The sequence below is a fragment of the Eptesicus fuscus genome, chromosome 13 (genome assembly GCF_027574615.1).
Source record: "Eptesicus fuscus isolate TK198812 chromosome 13, DD_ASM_mEF_20220401, whole genome shotgun sequence".
Taxonomy (NCBI): domain Eukaryota; kingdom Metazoa; phylum Chordata; class Mammalia; order Chiroptera; family Vespertilionidae; genus Eptesicus; species Eptesicus fuscus.
Genome location: NC_072485.1, coordinates 54866070 through 54882999, shown reverse-complemented (window position 1 = coordinate 54882999; position 16930 = coordinate 54866070). Strand labels below are relative to the sequence as shown.

The window sequence follows — 16930 nt, the reverse complement described above, 5'->3', positions numbered from 1 at the left end:
TGCACAGGCAAGTGCCTCAGGACAAATTTGGACAGAGGCAAATTCTACCCATCCCCCATCCTCCTGAACTACATTCTCACCCACACATGTGACTAGGGAAGTGAGACCCACTCCAACCAGCAGTGTTACCAGAGCCAGGGAACCAGCCTGGCGCCAAGATGCACTGGCCAGTACTGTGACCCAGACTATGAGGACATCCAGGGCCCCTGGCTCCATGCCCCCACACCCTCCTCTCCAGGGTAGGCAAGCGCCACACAGAGAGACAAGCAGGGCAGCCAGCGGCCCTTGGTTTTTATTTTTGTTTTTTCATATGAACAGTAAAGGATGGAGTTGTCTCATCCTTGCTCACCTTGCATTGAATGTGCCTTGGGTCTTATGACCCTAGAGTGTCATTGGAGCCCCCCTCCTCGTGCTCCCAGTGCAGGAGTGGTAGGAAGAAAGAACTTGGGGGGGTGTTTTGGGGGACTCCCAGCTCTCCAAGCCAGGCTCAGTATCCCTTCAGCAGCTCCCTGAGGCCTCTCCCTATAAGACATTGACAGACAGCAGAACAGAGACAGATGGCAGAGAAAGACACAGGCTGGGAGACAAATTGCACACACACAGACGCACACAGGCTGGCCCCTTCCTTTGGCATGGTTCACCCTAGCCCTGGGGATAGGGTCTGAGGGTGGTGATATGGGGCCTGACTCTGGGCTGGCCTTTGAGAGAGATGGGACCAACTTGAATCCTTGATACCCCAAGCTCCCAAGCCAATGAATCCCCTCTCTTGCCTACTTGGTCAGGCACTTTCCTACCCACCACACAGAGATTGCGATTGTTCAAGTAACAAGGATAGGTGAGGGAAAGGGAGACTCCACTCCATCCAATCTTCCCAACTAGGGGCCTTTGAAAGGGGCTTCAAGCCTTAGCACAGATTTCTCCCCTCCCCCTCAACTCTACATAGATCAGAAAGAGTGAGAGTGGGTGAGCCAGACTCTTCCATCTAGTAGAAGTGCGGGGAGGTCAAGAAGCTGAGCACCATCACCCTCCAGAGGGGTTTTGACAATCCCAATGGGGTAGAGGTGGGGAGATGTCTACTTCTGGCTCCAGCAAGGAATATCGGTCTGACTCTTTTTAGCTCTCAGCATTGTCCTCGACCACCAGCTTTGCTAGAGATCCTTTCCTGCTCACCCCATCAAACTTGTACATTTTCCAGGTGGTACCTGCTGCCTCAGTCTGAAACTGCAGCCATCCGGAACCAACTCTTGCAGGTTCCCAGGTTCTGGACCCCAGTCCCGGGAGAGGACAGGTGACCCAGACCCTAGCCCTTGGGGTATCAGTTGGCCTTGCTCAGTCTGTAGTCTTCCACTGGCTCCCGGTTCTCAACAGCTGACAGGGCAATGAGCATCTGGGCAGCATAGTAGGTGGACATGATGAGTGCCCGCGCGTAGGGCACGGGGAAGCAGAACTTGTTGACAGCGATGGTCACGTCAGAGATGATAAAGAGCACTGCACCACTGCCAGCCGCCAGCTCAGTCCAGCGCCAGGCCGCCCCGACCAGCCGCAGCCCTGCTATAGCCCGCCAGCCCATGAAGCTGATAAGGGCCACGTAGGCCCCCACCAAGTAGGTGAAGGGACCTGAGAGGCCCGGGTAGAGGAAGGCATAGAACAGGCCCGACATCACTGCCATCACCAGACCTGTCCGAAGAGCCAATGGCCGCATGCCGAAGGCTGAGGCGTAGAGCATGTGGGTCACAGCAAACATCAGTAGACCTGGGAGTGAGAGAATGAGGCGCTGCTGAGGGCAGGCTTAGGTGAGTGATGAGTCCAGGGGCGGGGTGGGAATGGAGTATTTGGGGTAACCCAGGAGCTCTGTTTTGGGAGGAACAGGGGTGGGAAGGAATCCACAAAGGTAAAGACCCCAACTCCCCTGAGGAACTCCAGAACTGACCACCAGATCACCAGCCAGGTCATCCTCCAACAGGGGCCCCACAGTTACTGGTCTCAAAACCCCTCAGATTCCCCATATTCTTGTTCCAAAGCTCCCAAATCCTTAGCCCTGTAGGACTCTCTAGCCCCCAACCCCAGGATTCCTCCCAGGTAGCTACTGCAGCAACTGACCGTGTACAAAGTAGCCCTGGTCCTGCCAGATGAGGAAGGCATCACCTAGGGTGGAGAAGATGAGCCCTACAAAGATGCGTGTGGCACTGGGGTGGGCCAGCAGGAATCCTAGGCCATGGGCCAGAAGGAAGAGCCAGAGGCAGAAGACGGGCAGGCACTTGATGAGGGCGCTGACCCACGACGGGCTGGACGAGGGCAGCCAGAGCACAAAATACACGCAGGTGGCCTTGAAGAAGGGCACCAGCTTGGGCCCCTCACTCTTCACCTGGAGGACATAGGACAAGGGCAGCACTCAGAGCTCGGGAGTTCAGAGCCAGCCCAGACATTCACCCCAGAGACAGGCCCACCTCCCAAGTGTGGAGGATTGACACACACACAAACCAGTTTGGCCTGCCCCAACCAGCCAGCAGAATGTGGACAAGCCCATCACTACCCTGAGGCTTCATTCATTAGGAAGGGGAAGGGCTCCACTATTCCTGCTGGCCATATCCACTGCTGACCCTGGGGCAGGGCCAGAGGGATAATGTCCTCTCCTGCAGCCCAAACGCTTCACCCTTCCTGCCCCGCTCCTTGGCCCTCCCCAAAGCCCCTTTAGCGCCTCTCTGCCAACATCAGCCCTCAGCTGTCTGGAGTGCAGTCAGCAGAAAACCACAGAGACACCTGGCCAACTGGCCAACTCATGATCCTCAGCAGCGGGGCCAGGGCACAGGCTTAGGGCCTTGGTGCAACACCAGGTGAGTGCCAGGGATGAGCGATGTGGTACACTGCCAACCACCCCAGGCCCCACGGGCTCTCTCCTCAGCCAGTCTGCTCCTCAGCCTCCACTCCAACTGCTCCAGTGTAAAGGTAACCATCCTGGGCAAGGTGAGGAGCTAGGGATACTGGCTAGAGAAATGGACCCAGGAGTTGGGAGCAAAACTGCCCCTGAAACACCTGCAATTTCAGGGACCTGGAGGTTGGAGGGAGAGAGGGTGTCAGTCTCATTTCCCAGAGAACACAATTCAAGGCACATCAGAAAGAGAGACAGGAAGGGGTGGGGGTTCTCTGTCCAGCTTTTGATCTGAAGCCAGCAGGCAGGCTGGGAGGACATGGGGAACTATGAGGGGGAAGTTAGAGCAGCTGACTTGGACTCAGCCGGACTGAGGAGGGAGGGCAGCTAAAGAAAGATTGTGTCCAAGGTCACTGCAGGCACTCTCTAAGTTTGTTCCAAAGCTCCACAATCCTTGGGAGGAGATGGGGAGCAAGCTCCGAGATATCCTGAAGATGTGATCCCCTGAAACTCCTTTCCTTGAGCTTCTGGTACAAGGTCTCTAAGAGCTATTCAGGGCAGCTGAGGTGCCCTGTACACCCACATTCTGCCCAAAGTGGCTGTGCCCCTGTCTGGGTGAGCTGTCCAGCACAGGGCTCAGGGGACACACTCAGTTTCCAGATCACCACTTATACCGGGGGACTGATCAGACCGAAGAAGGAGGTTGGGAAGAGGAAGATGGGTGGGTCCAGGGTCTAAGACCGCCATTACTCTGCGATGGTGAGAACAGGAAGACAAGATGACTAAGTCCCTTCCTCTGGATACCCCCCCATCCAGGCTGGGCTGGGCTGGGCTGGGCTGGGCAGGGCAGGGCAGGGCAGAGGCAGAGCAGGAGACTGAAGGAGACAGATGAACAGCCCCCACTGAACCCAGATCTCCCCAGCATCCACCAGCCACTAGCCAGCCCCTGAAAGCAGCAACATCTGCTCCAAACCCCTCCCCCAACCCCATATTTTCTAGAAGAAATAGCCAGTAGTAGCTGGGGAGACTTTGACAGTCGCAAAGAACCCAGCATTAGAGAAAATATGGGGAAAGGGTTAGAGTTGAGAAAGTCGGAACAGGAAGAGGTGTCAATAGATATAATGACCCCTCTTCCTGCTGCGTCTTATCCACGAAGCTTTGACTCAGGTGCGTCCCCTCCCCGACCCAGACTTGTTGATAAAATGAGGAAGGGGAAGAAAGGGACAGGATTCCCCGGAGGACCCAGTCACCCTCCTGCCCTCCCTCGCCCTCTCCCACGCATCCCCCGTAGTCTGCCCACGCCAAAGCCAGCAGCAAGCGCCTGCACCCTTCCTTGTCCACGGCAGCACTCCCGCCGACCCGTGCCAGACACGCAGAAATCAACAGAGTCACGCTTCCGAGTCACGTGCCCACTGTGTCCCTCCCAGACGCGGAGGGGCGGGGGGCGCGCGGAGGAAGGGCGCCGTGGGCCTGGGAAGCCGGGAGGCCCTGACAGCGCCCGCCTCCGGCCGGGGGGACCGCCGCTGCGGGACCCCTCCCCTTCCTCGGCCCCTAGGGGCTCTGGCCCTCCGCAGTGCAGTCCCCGGGCCGGTGGGCTCCGGCCGCGCAGAACGCTGGCTCGCTCGCTGGCTCGTTCACTCACCACGGTGACCGGGGACACCATGGCGGAGACGGCGGCTGCCGGCACCGGCTCCGGGCTGCAGGGATAAAGACGCGCCTGGGGCCAGGTGAGGAGGCGACGGGGTGACGGGCAATACCTCCCGCGCTCCGGGCGCCGGGGGTTCTGTCTGCGATCCCCGCGACGTCACCGCGGACTGAGCCAATGGGGTGGCTGGAGTGGTGGGAGGGCGGGGCTAGGCTGCTAACAACCCCTCCGCCCCCCGCCCCAGTCCCCAAGGGCTTTTGCTCCCGGGAGTTGGCGGAGGGGAGGTGGGGGGAGAGGGGGAAGGCCAGGCCTCCAGGGAAAGCAAAGCCAAAGCATCCCTGAACTAGACGTAACCCCAGTTCTTGGGTGAGGACCGAGCTTGTGTGAGACACAAACATTCCTCTCCCGGACACACACGGCTACCCACATTTTCTCATAATCCGGGGATAAAGGAAAAAGACAGGTTCCCCTCCGCCTTTCAACATGCAGTCCACGTGGCTACAGTTAAACCCACAACCTTTACTGTGTACAAACACACATCCAGATGGACACACAGTGGTCAGCAGACATGCACCTTTCAACAGGAAAAGAGGCACATAAATAGGTTCAAAGCAGCCCATAGATCACAATCCTGCCATATACACATGCAACTACAGAATCACAGTTGCCCTTAGGCACCAAGCAATCACATAGACACAAAACCAACAGCCGCAGGTTGACACACATCCTTCATCTTAAAACAGAGAACACATACATAGCAGGCTGCACACAGCCATAAAACAACTGTACTACACATAAGCACACTCCAGAAGTGACGGATGGACAGGCAAACCTGGGCATACTTATGGACCCACGTGCGTGGGAACTAATTTTGCCAAAAATACAACTTAAGCAGATTTAATGTTGATATTACACAGTCCACAGGTACACAGGCACATTTGAGACTGTGTTCAGAATCATGGGAATTACATGGGTGACTTGATAAGGCGGTCACGTGAAATGGGATCTAGTCCCAGTGTTGTCACTTCATCTGCGTGATTGGGTGAGTCATTTCCTCTCGCATTCTTTGATTTCCTCATATGCGAGTGGATGATCTCTAAGGTTCCTTCCAAGCCCAACTTGTGCAGGATAGTGTACTAGCAAGGGTTCAGAAGAGGCCTCTCCAAGTATGCCACTTTGGAATGTGGATTATTTTGAGCAGAGGGCAATAAAGACCCTGCAGGCTCGTGAGAAACTTTAACCTCTCCCTTAATGAATGTAAATTAGGGGCCTTGACCATAAAAGAGTTATTGCCAGAAATACCTTTTCATGGTCTATCTGTAGGACAGGACAAACTTTTAATTTCTAAACATCTGCTCTTCTTATCATCCTATAATGACCTCTTGAAGCCCTCAAGACACTTTACCTCATCCATAGCTCAGAATGTCATATATACCTCAGTTAACTTTCTGTCCCTGAACCTCTCGTGTATGTGGAGTCTTTGAGCCTCCTCCTCAAGCTAAAATAAAACTAGGTACCTAGAGGAAAAGATGCAAATTAGGAAGGTGTACTAGTAGTTAGATAGATCAACCAATGATGTTACTTAAGTTACGGTTTTGAGGGCAGTTGTTCTTATCTTACAAATCTTTGCAAAACCAGAAATACAGTTCAAAGCCCACCTACATTTATCATCCCCTGTTCCTAAGGCTGAAGGGGGGAAAAGGGAAACCAAAAGGGTTGTTTGTTTGTTCGTTTGTTTGTTTGTTTTTTGCACAAATGGCTCCCTGACCCCAAGGACAAATACAAATAAATCTTAATAGTTTTCTCCACAAAAACTAATAAGAAAAGGCTTTTGCCATCAAAGTAGATAAATTTAATTTATTCCATATGCCAGAAGCAGTTTGGATGTAATTTTTACAGTCTTTTACATTATCATACATTATCATATTATGGCAGTAATTTTAGAAATTATGAAATGTTTTCAGAAATTTGTCAATCTAAAATAATATGTAACAGACAGTTCACAGTTGCTTCCTTCTTAGTTTTCACTAGAAATTAAGGTTTTTTTAAAGGTTAAGAATTGTATGTGAAAGTACAATAGACTTCAGCAGTCTAAATTGAATGCCAAGAATAATGCAGAAAATGAAGATAGTTGATGAATAACTTTATAGGGTTCTAATGTAGAAAGACGATGTTGATTCCTTGGGTATATTCAGTCTAAATCTAAGCTTAGAAGAAAAGTTCAACATTAAGCACCTTTACCTTCATGGATAAGCTTTAACTTCCTCTTACCAAGAGAAGAGTGCTTGAGTTATAGAACACATTATTACTTTGAAGAATTCAGCATTTTTGTAAACTTCCAGATATCAAATAGATTTTGATATATAAATGAGTTTTCTGAGATGACACTGCCTCTGCTTCTATAACCATTTCATCTGGACTTTCTAATCAGTCCTATGAATGTGTTCCTAAATGTGGTTATTGGAAACCAAATAGCTGCCTTATGACAATTAAGTACATGATATTGAAGGAGGAAAAAAATATTAAATTTTGAATTGAGGGTGTAGGCTCCCTATCATTATAGTGTTTCTTTTTCCACACTAATCAATGACTTTAACATAAATTATAAATTTTTGTAAAGAGTTCATTGTCCTACATCAAACTTGTATTAAATAATTCTATCCACTTATGGAAGAGGAAGATATAGAAGAGCTGGGTACTAGTTCATATACATATGAGTCAGTAAAGACCGAAATAATGTCCCATGTTGAGTTAGTTATTTTGAAATATGATTTAAAAATTATCATTAAGCTAAAACAATTTTATTAACTAGATGATTGCAGAATATGATTCCATCACATTTTTCAGTACAGGTAGTTTTTTACTGTGGGGTGAAATTACACCATATGGTAGTTGCATTTAGGTTCTAAGGAAAAGAATCTGCAGAGAAATCAATGCAATATATAATTTGTCCAGATTCATTTTTATTTGGGGAAAGAAGTTCTAAAATATGCCCAAAGCAGTTTACTAATTTATTGAAAGTCCTCCAAAAACAGAACTATTGGGAAACCATGGTGTGTGGGGTGAAAAAGAAAAGCTCCCTCAGTTTTTTGGAGGGAATAACTTTACAAATACTTAAATAAGCTTACTTGGTGCCGTTAGAATTAAACTTGTTGCTTTTAACATTGCTGTTACATCTGAAATAAACTTGTTTGATGTCCTGGTAGTAAAAAAAAAAAAAGTTAAGAATTATAATATATGTAATTAAAGCTACAAAAAATCAATGATAATAGGAAAAACAACTATATATACCCCAAAATAAGTATGTTTTGGCTTGAAAAAAAAAAGTATGAGATATGGAGATGTGTTTCATTAGGGAAATAAAGTGATTTTTATCCTGATTATTTCTGAATTGGGTAAGAGAACAAGAGACCAACTAAAAGAGACAGAGAAAATTGTAGAAAGTTCATGAAAAGGAATCTTGAAAGAGGAAATTTTATATGTGATCAAGCTGGATAAGATTGAATGAATTTATTAGAACTTTTTTTAAATTAAGCTTTAATATCAATAGTGTACTAAAACTTCTGAAAAGTGAAATTTCTCAAGAAGTTTTAGAGGGGCTATTTAGAACAGGCCGCCCCACTTTGCCACTTTGGCATGTGAATTATTTTGAGCTGAAGGCAATCAATACCCTGTAGGCTCGCCAAAAACATGTACCTCTCTCTTAAAGAATTTAAATTAGGGACTTTCCTAGCCAGTGTTGCTCAGTTGGTTGAGCATCTTCCCATACAGTGAGACTGCATACACCAAGAAGTCGCATACACCAAAAGGTTGCCATTGCTCAGTTGGTTGAGCATCTTCCCATACAGTGAGACTGCATACACCAAGAAGTCGCATACACCAAAAGGTTGCCAGTTTGATTCCTGTCAAGGCACATGGCCTGATTACAGGCTAGATCCCCAGTGTAAGCCTAAGAAGCTTCCTGGTCAGGGCACATGTCTGGGTTGTAGGCTTAATCCCCAGTATGGGGCATGCAAAAGGCAGCCCATCAGTGATTCTCTCTTATCATTGACTAGAAGCCCAGTGCATGAAATTCATGCACTGGTAGGGTCCCTAGTCCTGGCCAGCAATCAGGGCCTATTGGAGCCTTCCTTTGTTCCATGCCACCCCCTGGTGGTCAGCACACGTCATAGCAAGTGATTGAACTCTGGTCGGTTGAACTCCTGAGGGGACAATTTGCATATTAGCCTTTTACTATATAGGATGTTTCTAGCTCTCCCTCTCTCTGCCTCTCTGAAATCAATTCTATCTAATAAAGAGGGACTATGAATATTGACCATCACGGCATAACAAGATGGCTGCGCCCACAGCAGAGGCCGAGTTCCTATAACGAGCATTAAAGAGCAATCAGCAGGGACATGAGGCTGTGTGGTACTGAGCTGGGGCAGGGGACCTGAAGCTGCACCCCCTGCCTGGTGGGGCTTGACAGGGGACCTCAGGCCACTCCCCCCGCCCCGGCACCATGCTGGGTGTCCTCAGGCTGTGCCCCCCACCTGGCAGGGCTTGACAGGGGACCTCAGACGTGTCCCCTGCCCAGCAGAGTTTGATGGGGGACCTCAGGCCGCACCCCTGCCCCAGCACTGGGCCAGGGGATTAAAGGTCGTGCCCCCAACCAGCCGGGCTTGACAGGGGACCACTTCAGGGTGCACCCCGCCCAGCAGGGCTTGACAGGGGTCCTCAGGCTGCACCCCCCGCCCCGGCACCAGGCCTGGGGACCTGAGGCCATGCCCCCTTGCCATGTGGGGCTTGACAGGGGACCTCAGTCCATGCCCCCCACCCCGGTGCCAGGCCAGGCAACCTGAGGCCGCGCCCCCTCCTCCCCACCCCCCGCACCCCCTGGCGGGGCTTGACGGAGGTGGGGCCATCTAGGTCTGGATTTAGCCCAATGGGCGTGGGGCCAGCCAGGTCTGGGTCTTGTGCGATTTCAAGGCGCATGTGGGTGGGCAGAGACTTGACTCTGGTTCCCGTGGCGCACCCCAGACTCTGACAGGAGGAAGATTTTCATATACATTTTACTAATTTTCTTTCATTTCTGACACTTTTATTATAGAGAAAAGGCAAATAGCAATATTAAAATATTTCCTCTAATTAATTTCCTTTTAATGTGCACGAATTTTGTGCACTGGGACACTAGTAAAAATATATTTTAACTGACCTTTAGACCACTTCACAACAGACATTCCCTTTTGCTTAAACCACATTCCTCTTGCTAAGACCATTATCTCCCCCCTCCGGACTTTTCCAGAATCCCAACCCACCCAGAGAATTCTCCACCCAGAAAAAGCCCCCTAAAGTCCTTTAAAACCTCTGACTCCCCATCCCTAACTGAGGGTCACCCACAGCCTTCCTCTGTCCCTCCAGGTCCCTTCTGCATAGAGCCCCAGTGGCCAATGCACTCTGCCTGCTCTGTTTTCTTTCCAATCGGAGGCTGTGGGGAGACCCACCTTACCAGAACAGATTAGAACACTAGAATTGTTGCCCCCAGGGCTCTCTCTCTCTCACTCTCACTCTCTCTCTCTCTCTCTCTCTCTCTCTCTCTCTCTCTCACACACACACACACACACACACACACCTTCCTGCAAAGTGTGCTGCCTGGAAGAACACTGGATTTAGAGTTAAAAATACTGATCTTAGTGCTAGCCCCTCCTTCTCTGTTACTTACTATATAACTAACTCACTACCTGACTACATGACTTACAATACTAAGTGGGACCATCACTCCATCTTAGGAGTCTGTTTCCTCATCAGTAAAATGGAAGAATTGGGCTCTGTGATAAGTGCAAACCTATCGCTTTTCTAGCCAAACCCTTTAACATCACCTAAGGGCTAGTTCTCAATCAGGGCTGAAGAGGCACCTAAAAATGGCATTTTTTCCATTACTCTGGCCCTTAATTTCCTTATCTAAAATATGAGAGAGTGGGACTATAAAAGTGGTTTTCAAAAAGCAAAGACTATCTGCCCTGGCTGGGTAGCTCAGTTGCTTAGAGTGTCGACCCCATCCGCCAAGGTTGCAGGTATGATCCCTCCTCAGGGCACATACAAGAAGCAACCAATGATTACATAAAGAAGTGGAACAACCAATCAATGTTTCTTCTCTGTCTCTCTCTTTCAAATCAATAAATACAATTATTTTTAAAAGAGAAGACTATCAAAATTACTTGGAAAGCAGTGCATATTTCAATAAGCTTGGACACACAAATGCCGAAATATACAAAACATGAGACATAAAATTGTCATCCACAAGGCTCGAATTAATGTTTACCCAAAAGGCAATAATCATACACTCAGATCGCCTGCAGAGTGGAGGCATCTTCCCTCTGTGCTGATGGTAATCTGTTTGCTCTCCTAACACCCTGGAGCCTGACCTCTTATGAACTATCACCAGGGCTCTCTATCTTCTGGTCGAGTTCAGCTAATGAGAGCTGGCGGCAGATTTTGATTTTGGGAAAAGAGTGTGGTTGGGGTTCCCTATCACCAGCTTATTGGGCCAGGCTGAGGTTCTGGCAGTGACTGAGCTCCTCATTGGCTATAGCTCCAGGCTCCCACCCTAGACCTCAGGCTTAGATGTGGCAACAGCCTCCAGCTGTTGCAAGTTTTTAAGTGCCTCTTCAGCCCTGACTGGTTTCCTCAACCCTGCCCACATTTCTGCCAGCAGTTCCTACATTCTCTTCAGTTACATTCTTCACTTTGCCAGCACCCTAACTGATAGGCACCAACAAAACAAGCCACTGCCCTCTTCCCAAAAAGAAAGAGCTATCTGATTTCATTCCTATGAATAAGATGTCTTGTTTGTCTCAAAAATAAAATTTTATTTTAGTGTTTTTATATTGACTTGCATAATGCAAGGGGCAGAAAGTGGGGTAGAACTGCCTGAAATGAGGCATTCCTTCCTCTCTGTACCCAAGTCGACCTGTTAGCATGGCCCTTTCCACACAGTTTTGTAATTTTCTCTTTACTTGCTTGTCCCCCCTATAAGAATGTGAGCCCATTAATCTGTTCATTTATTCACCCAAGAACTGTTTAGGGTGCACCAAGTATGTGCTAGGCAGTATGTTAGGTGCTGGGGTTTATTTTTTAAAATATAATTCTATTGACTTCAAATAGGAAGGGAGAGGGTGAGAGAGAGATAGAAACATCAATGATGAGAGAGAATCATTGATTGACTGCCTCCTGTGCTCCCCACACCGTGGATAGAGCCCGCAACCCAGGCATGTGCCCTGATGGGGAATCGAACCATGACCTCCTGGTTCATAGGTCGATGCTCAACCACTGAGTCTCGCCAACCAGGCAGGTGCTGAGGTTTAAACAGTCAGTAAGGTGTAGGCTCTCTCCTCATCGAGTGCACAGTTCGGTTCAGTTCAGGCACACAGATAAACAATTATTATACAATGTGGCAATGAAAATAATTGGGGTAAGAAGGAATGCCTCAGGTGACATTAGAATTACTCACTGTGTCTGAAGGAGTTGAGAAATCTGGGCCTCATCTACAAGGGTGAGTTGTTCTTCAACTGAGTAGACACCAATGGCAATGATGCTCTAGCAGAGGGAATTGTGCGTGTACACAGAAGCACAGGAGTCACACCAAATTCAGGGAAGTGCCTGTAGTACTGGGGTGAGCTGAGGAATGGAAAAGGTGAACCCAGAGAAGTAAGCATGAACCAGGTCGGAAAGGATCTGAATGTTCTGTTAAGGAGTAGATGACAGTCTGCTAGTTATCTTCTGTTCCTTAGCTTCTCTGATTGTTCCTGACTCTCACACACCAGATACATGAGCGATGCTTAGAAATGGTGACCAACCATTATTCTAGCTTTGCCTCGCTTCCTCCTGTGGGGCTTCTTCTCATCCAGTAGCCTCCTCCAGCTCTGATCCCTGTGATTTTTGAAACAGGATACTTTCTCCTCACCTGGTTTGCCCTACTTGACATTGTAATCCAGATCTAAACTGTTGACCTTACTCCTGACCTGCTATTGGATCTCAGGTAATTTCTCTGTTGGTTCCAGACCCCAGAACACTTCAAACCAACTCTCAGTCACCCACACCCCACCCCACCCCTGCCCCATCTACATATCTGGGGAGGGAAATCAGACACCACTGAAGAAATGTTAAGGAAGTGGGACAAGGTCAGATGTTCCAATAGCAGTATGGGGGAGTGAACTGATAAATTAGTACAAGTGAGTTGAATGTGTGTCAGCCAAGTGGAGGTGTTTAGGAGGAGCTAATTACAAAGCTGGAGCTCAGAACTAAAATTAAAGACCAGTCCATATATTTGGAAGCCATGGCCGTACTGAATGGTATATGGGATGTGATTAACCAGGGAGGGATCTTGAGGGAGTAGAGAAGACTGACCAGATCCAGCCCCAGCGGGGGAAAGGAAGGGAAGACCAGAAAGGAGATAAACACAGATATGAAGGTAAACAGATATGCTAAGGCTATATACGCTCACAGGGAGATAGGCAGACTCGGCCAGAAGGACAATGACCCATCTCCATTCCTGACTGCATGCTCCATCAGCTCGTGGTCTATGTGAGGCTCCATTCCTCCAACCCCAGACCAGGGCATTCCTACAGGTCTCTCCTGCCCTCACTGCTTACAGGAGTCAACCTAGGAATACAGAATCCCAGTATCACCCAACTTCTGAAGATATTCATTTCAGAATGCCTTTGTTGTACTGGAGCCTACACGGGCAAGTAGGTGAGCCCTGGCGTGGTTAATGTAACCCAAGATACAGACTGAGCTCCTGGAGACCTTTAGGAAAAGAACAAAGTCTTGAGCAGAACTAATCTTTCTAGACCCTCAGGGCTAAATTGTAAAGCTGCCTTGAGATAATACCTAGGTAAGTGTCATTCTGAACACTGACATTCTGGGATGTTTGTTTGGCTCCTGGGGCCAGACTTGCCTGGATTTTTACCCCTCTTTCCTTTCCTTTATTAACAAAGGCATCATCAGATCTTGAAGCATGAGTGGATTTCTCTAACTGTAAAGCTGCCAAACTAAGGGTCTTCTGACGGGGTTCAATACTAGGGGTGCCCCAGGAGGAATCCCTAATTGTGGTGGGGTTTGTGGGATTAGATGGCCTCCAACACCCAAGCATCTAGAGCTCCAGTCTCGGTGAAGTCCAAGTGTTTTTTGGAAAGTCCTTGCACTGGGGTCATCTAAGTGCAGTCATCTCGCTAATCCCAGTCCCCCTCCAACTTCTCCCTTCCTCCAGACCCTAAGAACTCTAGGTTATGCTTTGGGTTGCTCCTTCTTCAGTATTGGGAAGCTAGTATGAGGAAGTAGAAATAAGAAATGAGAAGTATCTGGATGTTGGGCAAGACGATGGCTTTTGAGAAAAAAAAAAATACCTAGAAGATCATATCATCAAGCACCAGGATGCTGAGTAAGTAATTCTCTCCTCAACATTAGTGCCTGAGGACCAGTCTTGACATAGATCAGAGCAGACCCTTCTGCCTAACCCTCCCTCTCCTCAGATTTCCCAAGACCAGAAAATGGGGCAGGGGAGAGAGAGGTCTGGCTGGGCTGGCCAAGCCGGGCTGGACCTTCCAGGGGATTGTCTCCAATCCGACAGGAAGTGGAGTAAAGCCCATGAGGCCGAGGCACCCTGTGCAGGGGTCAGCAAAGCTATTTGTGTAACGTCAGCCCTCTTCAAACCCTTTTGTATTTCAGCTCAGCTTCCTGCCTCCTGTCCTGAGAAGTTCAGGCTTCGGAGGAGTGTAATATTTATGTATTACAATAGGGTTTGAACTGCCAAGAAAAAGAGCTGAAATTGTGACCATACTCCTCTCCCTGCCCCCAGCCCCGATAGCTCCCTCCCTGGCCAGGCTCAGAAAGGGAGAAAGGGAAGGCAGCAGTCAAATGGGGATGCTGAGCAGCTCCCCTGTCCCTGAAAAGTTGGTCCATTCTTCTATAGCGTGCACACACACACACACACACACACACACACACACATACACAAACACACACATGCAGACGCTACTCAGCAGCAAGTGTCAAAGCTTCATTGTACTGGGAAGTGTGAGTGATTTCCACTTGCTGCAGGGAGAGCCAAGAAAACAGGCTCATACTGTAAAAGGGGCCTTGTGTTTGAATCAGCAGTAACCACATTTGTGATTTACAGAACTAGTCTAATTTTTTTTAATTGGACCCCAACTCTTCAATCTGGCTGTCAAGACTCTCCCCACTATTTTTACATTACTCTCTCACTCTCATGGGCTTTAGACTCAGGAGAGAGGTCTGAATATATAGGGAGTCCCTGGCATATAGAAGGGGCTGGAAAAAAATGGAAACATAAAATCAATGAAAGAGAAAGAAGAACCAAAGATAGACTTTTAAGTAACATCAACATTTGGAAGGTAGCTAGAATCAAAGGCGTCCATGGGGAAAATCATGACTGACGTGCCTTAAGTATTTAACTGTATCAAAACAGAAGAGAAATAATTTCATAAATTACAATAAAATATCAAATAGCCATTAGCAAAGATATTTCAACAAAATCTTCATGACATGGGAAGTACTCGGGATATAATAGCAAATGAAAAAGTAAAATCCCTGTATTTGTCATTCCTCCTCTCAACTCTTGTGTTTGTGTGGGGTTAAGAGTAGGTGGGATGGAGGTAGGTTTTGCTAGAATAAATAGACAAAAATATCTATGTTGTTCTCTTTGCTTAGATATATTTTTCAAGTTCTGTACAGTAAGCATGTTTTCTTTAATAATTAAAGTTTTAAAAGATTGGACCCCAAACCAGAGTTACCTATTTTTTATTTTGCCAAGACATTAAAAAAAGAGAGGGGGACCACTTTGTTTTTTTGGGGTTTTTTTTTAAATATATTTTACTGATTTTTCAAAGAGAGGAAGAGAGAGGGATAGAGAGTTAGAAACATCGATGAGAGAGAAACATCGATCAGCTGCCTCCTGCACACCCCCCACTGGGGATGTGCCCGCAACCAAGGTACATGCCCTTGACTGGAATCGAACCTGGGACCCTTGAGTCCACAGGCTGACGCTCTATCCACTGAGCCAAACCGGTTTCGGCATGGGGGGGGACCACTTTGTAAAGTACTGTGCTGTACATCTGAAACTAATACAGAATAATAGTGAATGTAAACTGTAATTTAAAAATAAAATTTAAAAAAAATGGAGAAACAATCAACTGCCATCACCATCACTTTGTAAAAGAAAAGACATTTTGCCCAGCCAGCGCGGCTCCTAAATGCTTAATAGGTGCTTAGTAAATAGTGTCTTCCTTACTTTGAGGAAACAAATGCAGAGTGGGCTTTTATCTGCCTGGAATGGTGTAGGCACAGTCTTTTCTGAAAATAAGTGGGACTTCTCAACAATCCCAAACTTTGGAATGCATCAGAATCACTTGGGAAGCTTATTAAACATGCAGGTGACTGAACTCCAGGAGCTTTAGGGTGGGGCCCTAGCATCTGTATTTTTACAAGTTCCTCAAGTGATTCATATGCACACTGAAGTTTGAGGATCTCTGAACTAGATAACTCATTCAGCCATTCATTCAATAAGCATGTGGCACATGCTGGGCCAGAGGCAAAGAAGAAAACAACGTATTTTTAGAAAGGCCAATGCCTAGCCCAGGGCCTGCCACATAGAAAGCACTTATTAAATAGTTATCAAATAGCCTTTTCCTGGCCAATGTGGCTCAGTGGTTGAGCGTCGATCCATGAACCAAGAAGTCCCTGGTTCAGTTCCCGGTCAGGACACATGCCCGGATTGCATCTCAATCCCCAGTAGGGGGCGTGCAGGAGGCCACCGATCAATGTTTCTCATGGATGTTTCTCTCTATCCCTCTCCCTTCCTCTATCTCTAAAAATCAATTTTTAAAAAATGATAGTCTTCAGCCCTGGCCAGTGTGGCTCAGAGGGTTGGAGCATCATCCTGTTCACCAAAAGGTTGCCGATTCCAGTCCCAGTCAGGGTACACATCTAAGTTGTGGGTTCGATCCCCAATTGAGGCACATATAGGAGGCAACAGATCCATGTTTCACCTCTCTGTCTGTCTCTCTTTGTCCCTTCCCCTCTCCTCTAAAATCAATAAAACATATCCTTGGATGAAGTTTAAAAAAAAATGATAGCCTTCAAGGAAGTGTATTGGAGGTGCATTCAGTTGGGTACATGGACATAGAAACCACTAAATAGCCACAAGGACTTGAATGAAAGTGGGAACCAAAAAAAGGGTAGCCAAAGGGTAACAGTGATGCCAGTGGAGGGATATGTCAGACAGGCTTCTAGGGAGGAATCATCTGCCAGCTTGAAGGATAGGACGGGTTTACAAGCCTTCTTCTACAAATTACTTCTACCCTGTGTTTTTCCAAATAAATGTTCTCTTATAGTTTGAGTCTTGCCTCTGAATTCTTTCT

General features: G+C 47.7%; 1 protein-coding gene across 1 annotated transcript; it reads right to left on the bottom strand.

Moving 5' to 3' along the window:
• Nucleotides 1-261: 261 nt before the first annotated feature.
• Nucleotides 262-4651, bottom strand: TMEM86A (transmembrane protein 86A). Its single transcript, XM_008148987.3, has 3 exons — nucleotides 4512-4651; nucleotides 2101-2365; nucleotides 262-1752 (listed from the first exon to the last, which is right to left on the bottom strand). Exons 1-3 carry the CDS (start codon nucleotides 4530-4532, stop codon nucleotides 1316-1318), a joined length of 723 nt encoding a protein of 240 aa, XP_008147209.1. The 5' UTR covers nucleotides 4533-4651; the 3' UTR covers nucleotides 262-1315.
• Nucleotides 4652-16930: the final 12279 nt, after the last annotated feature.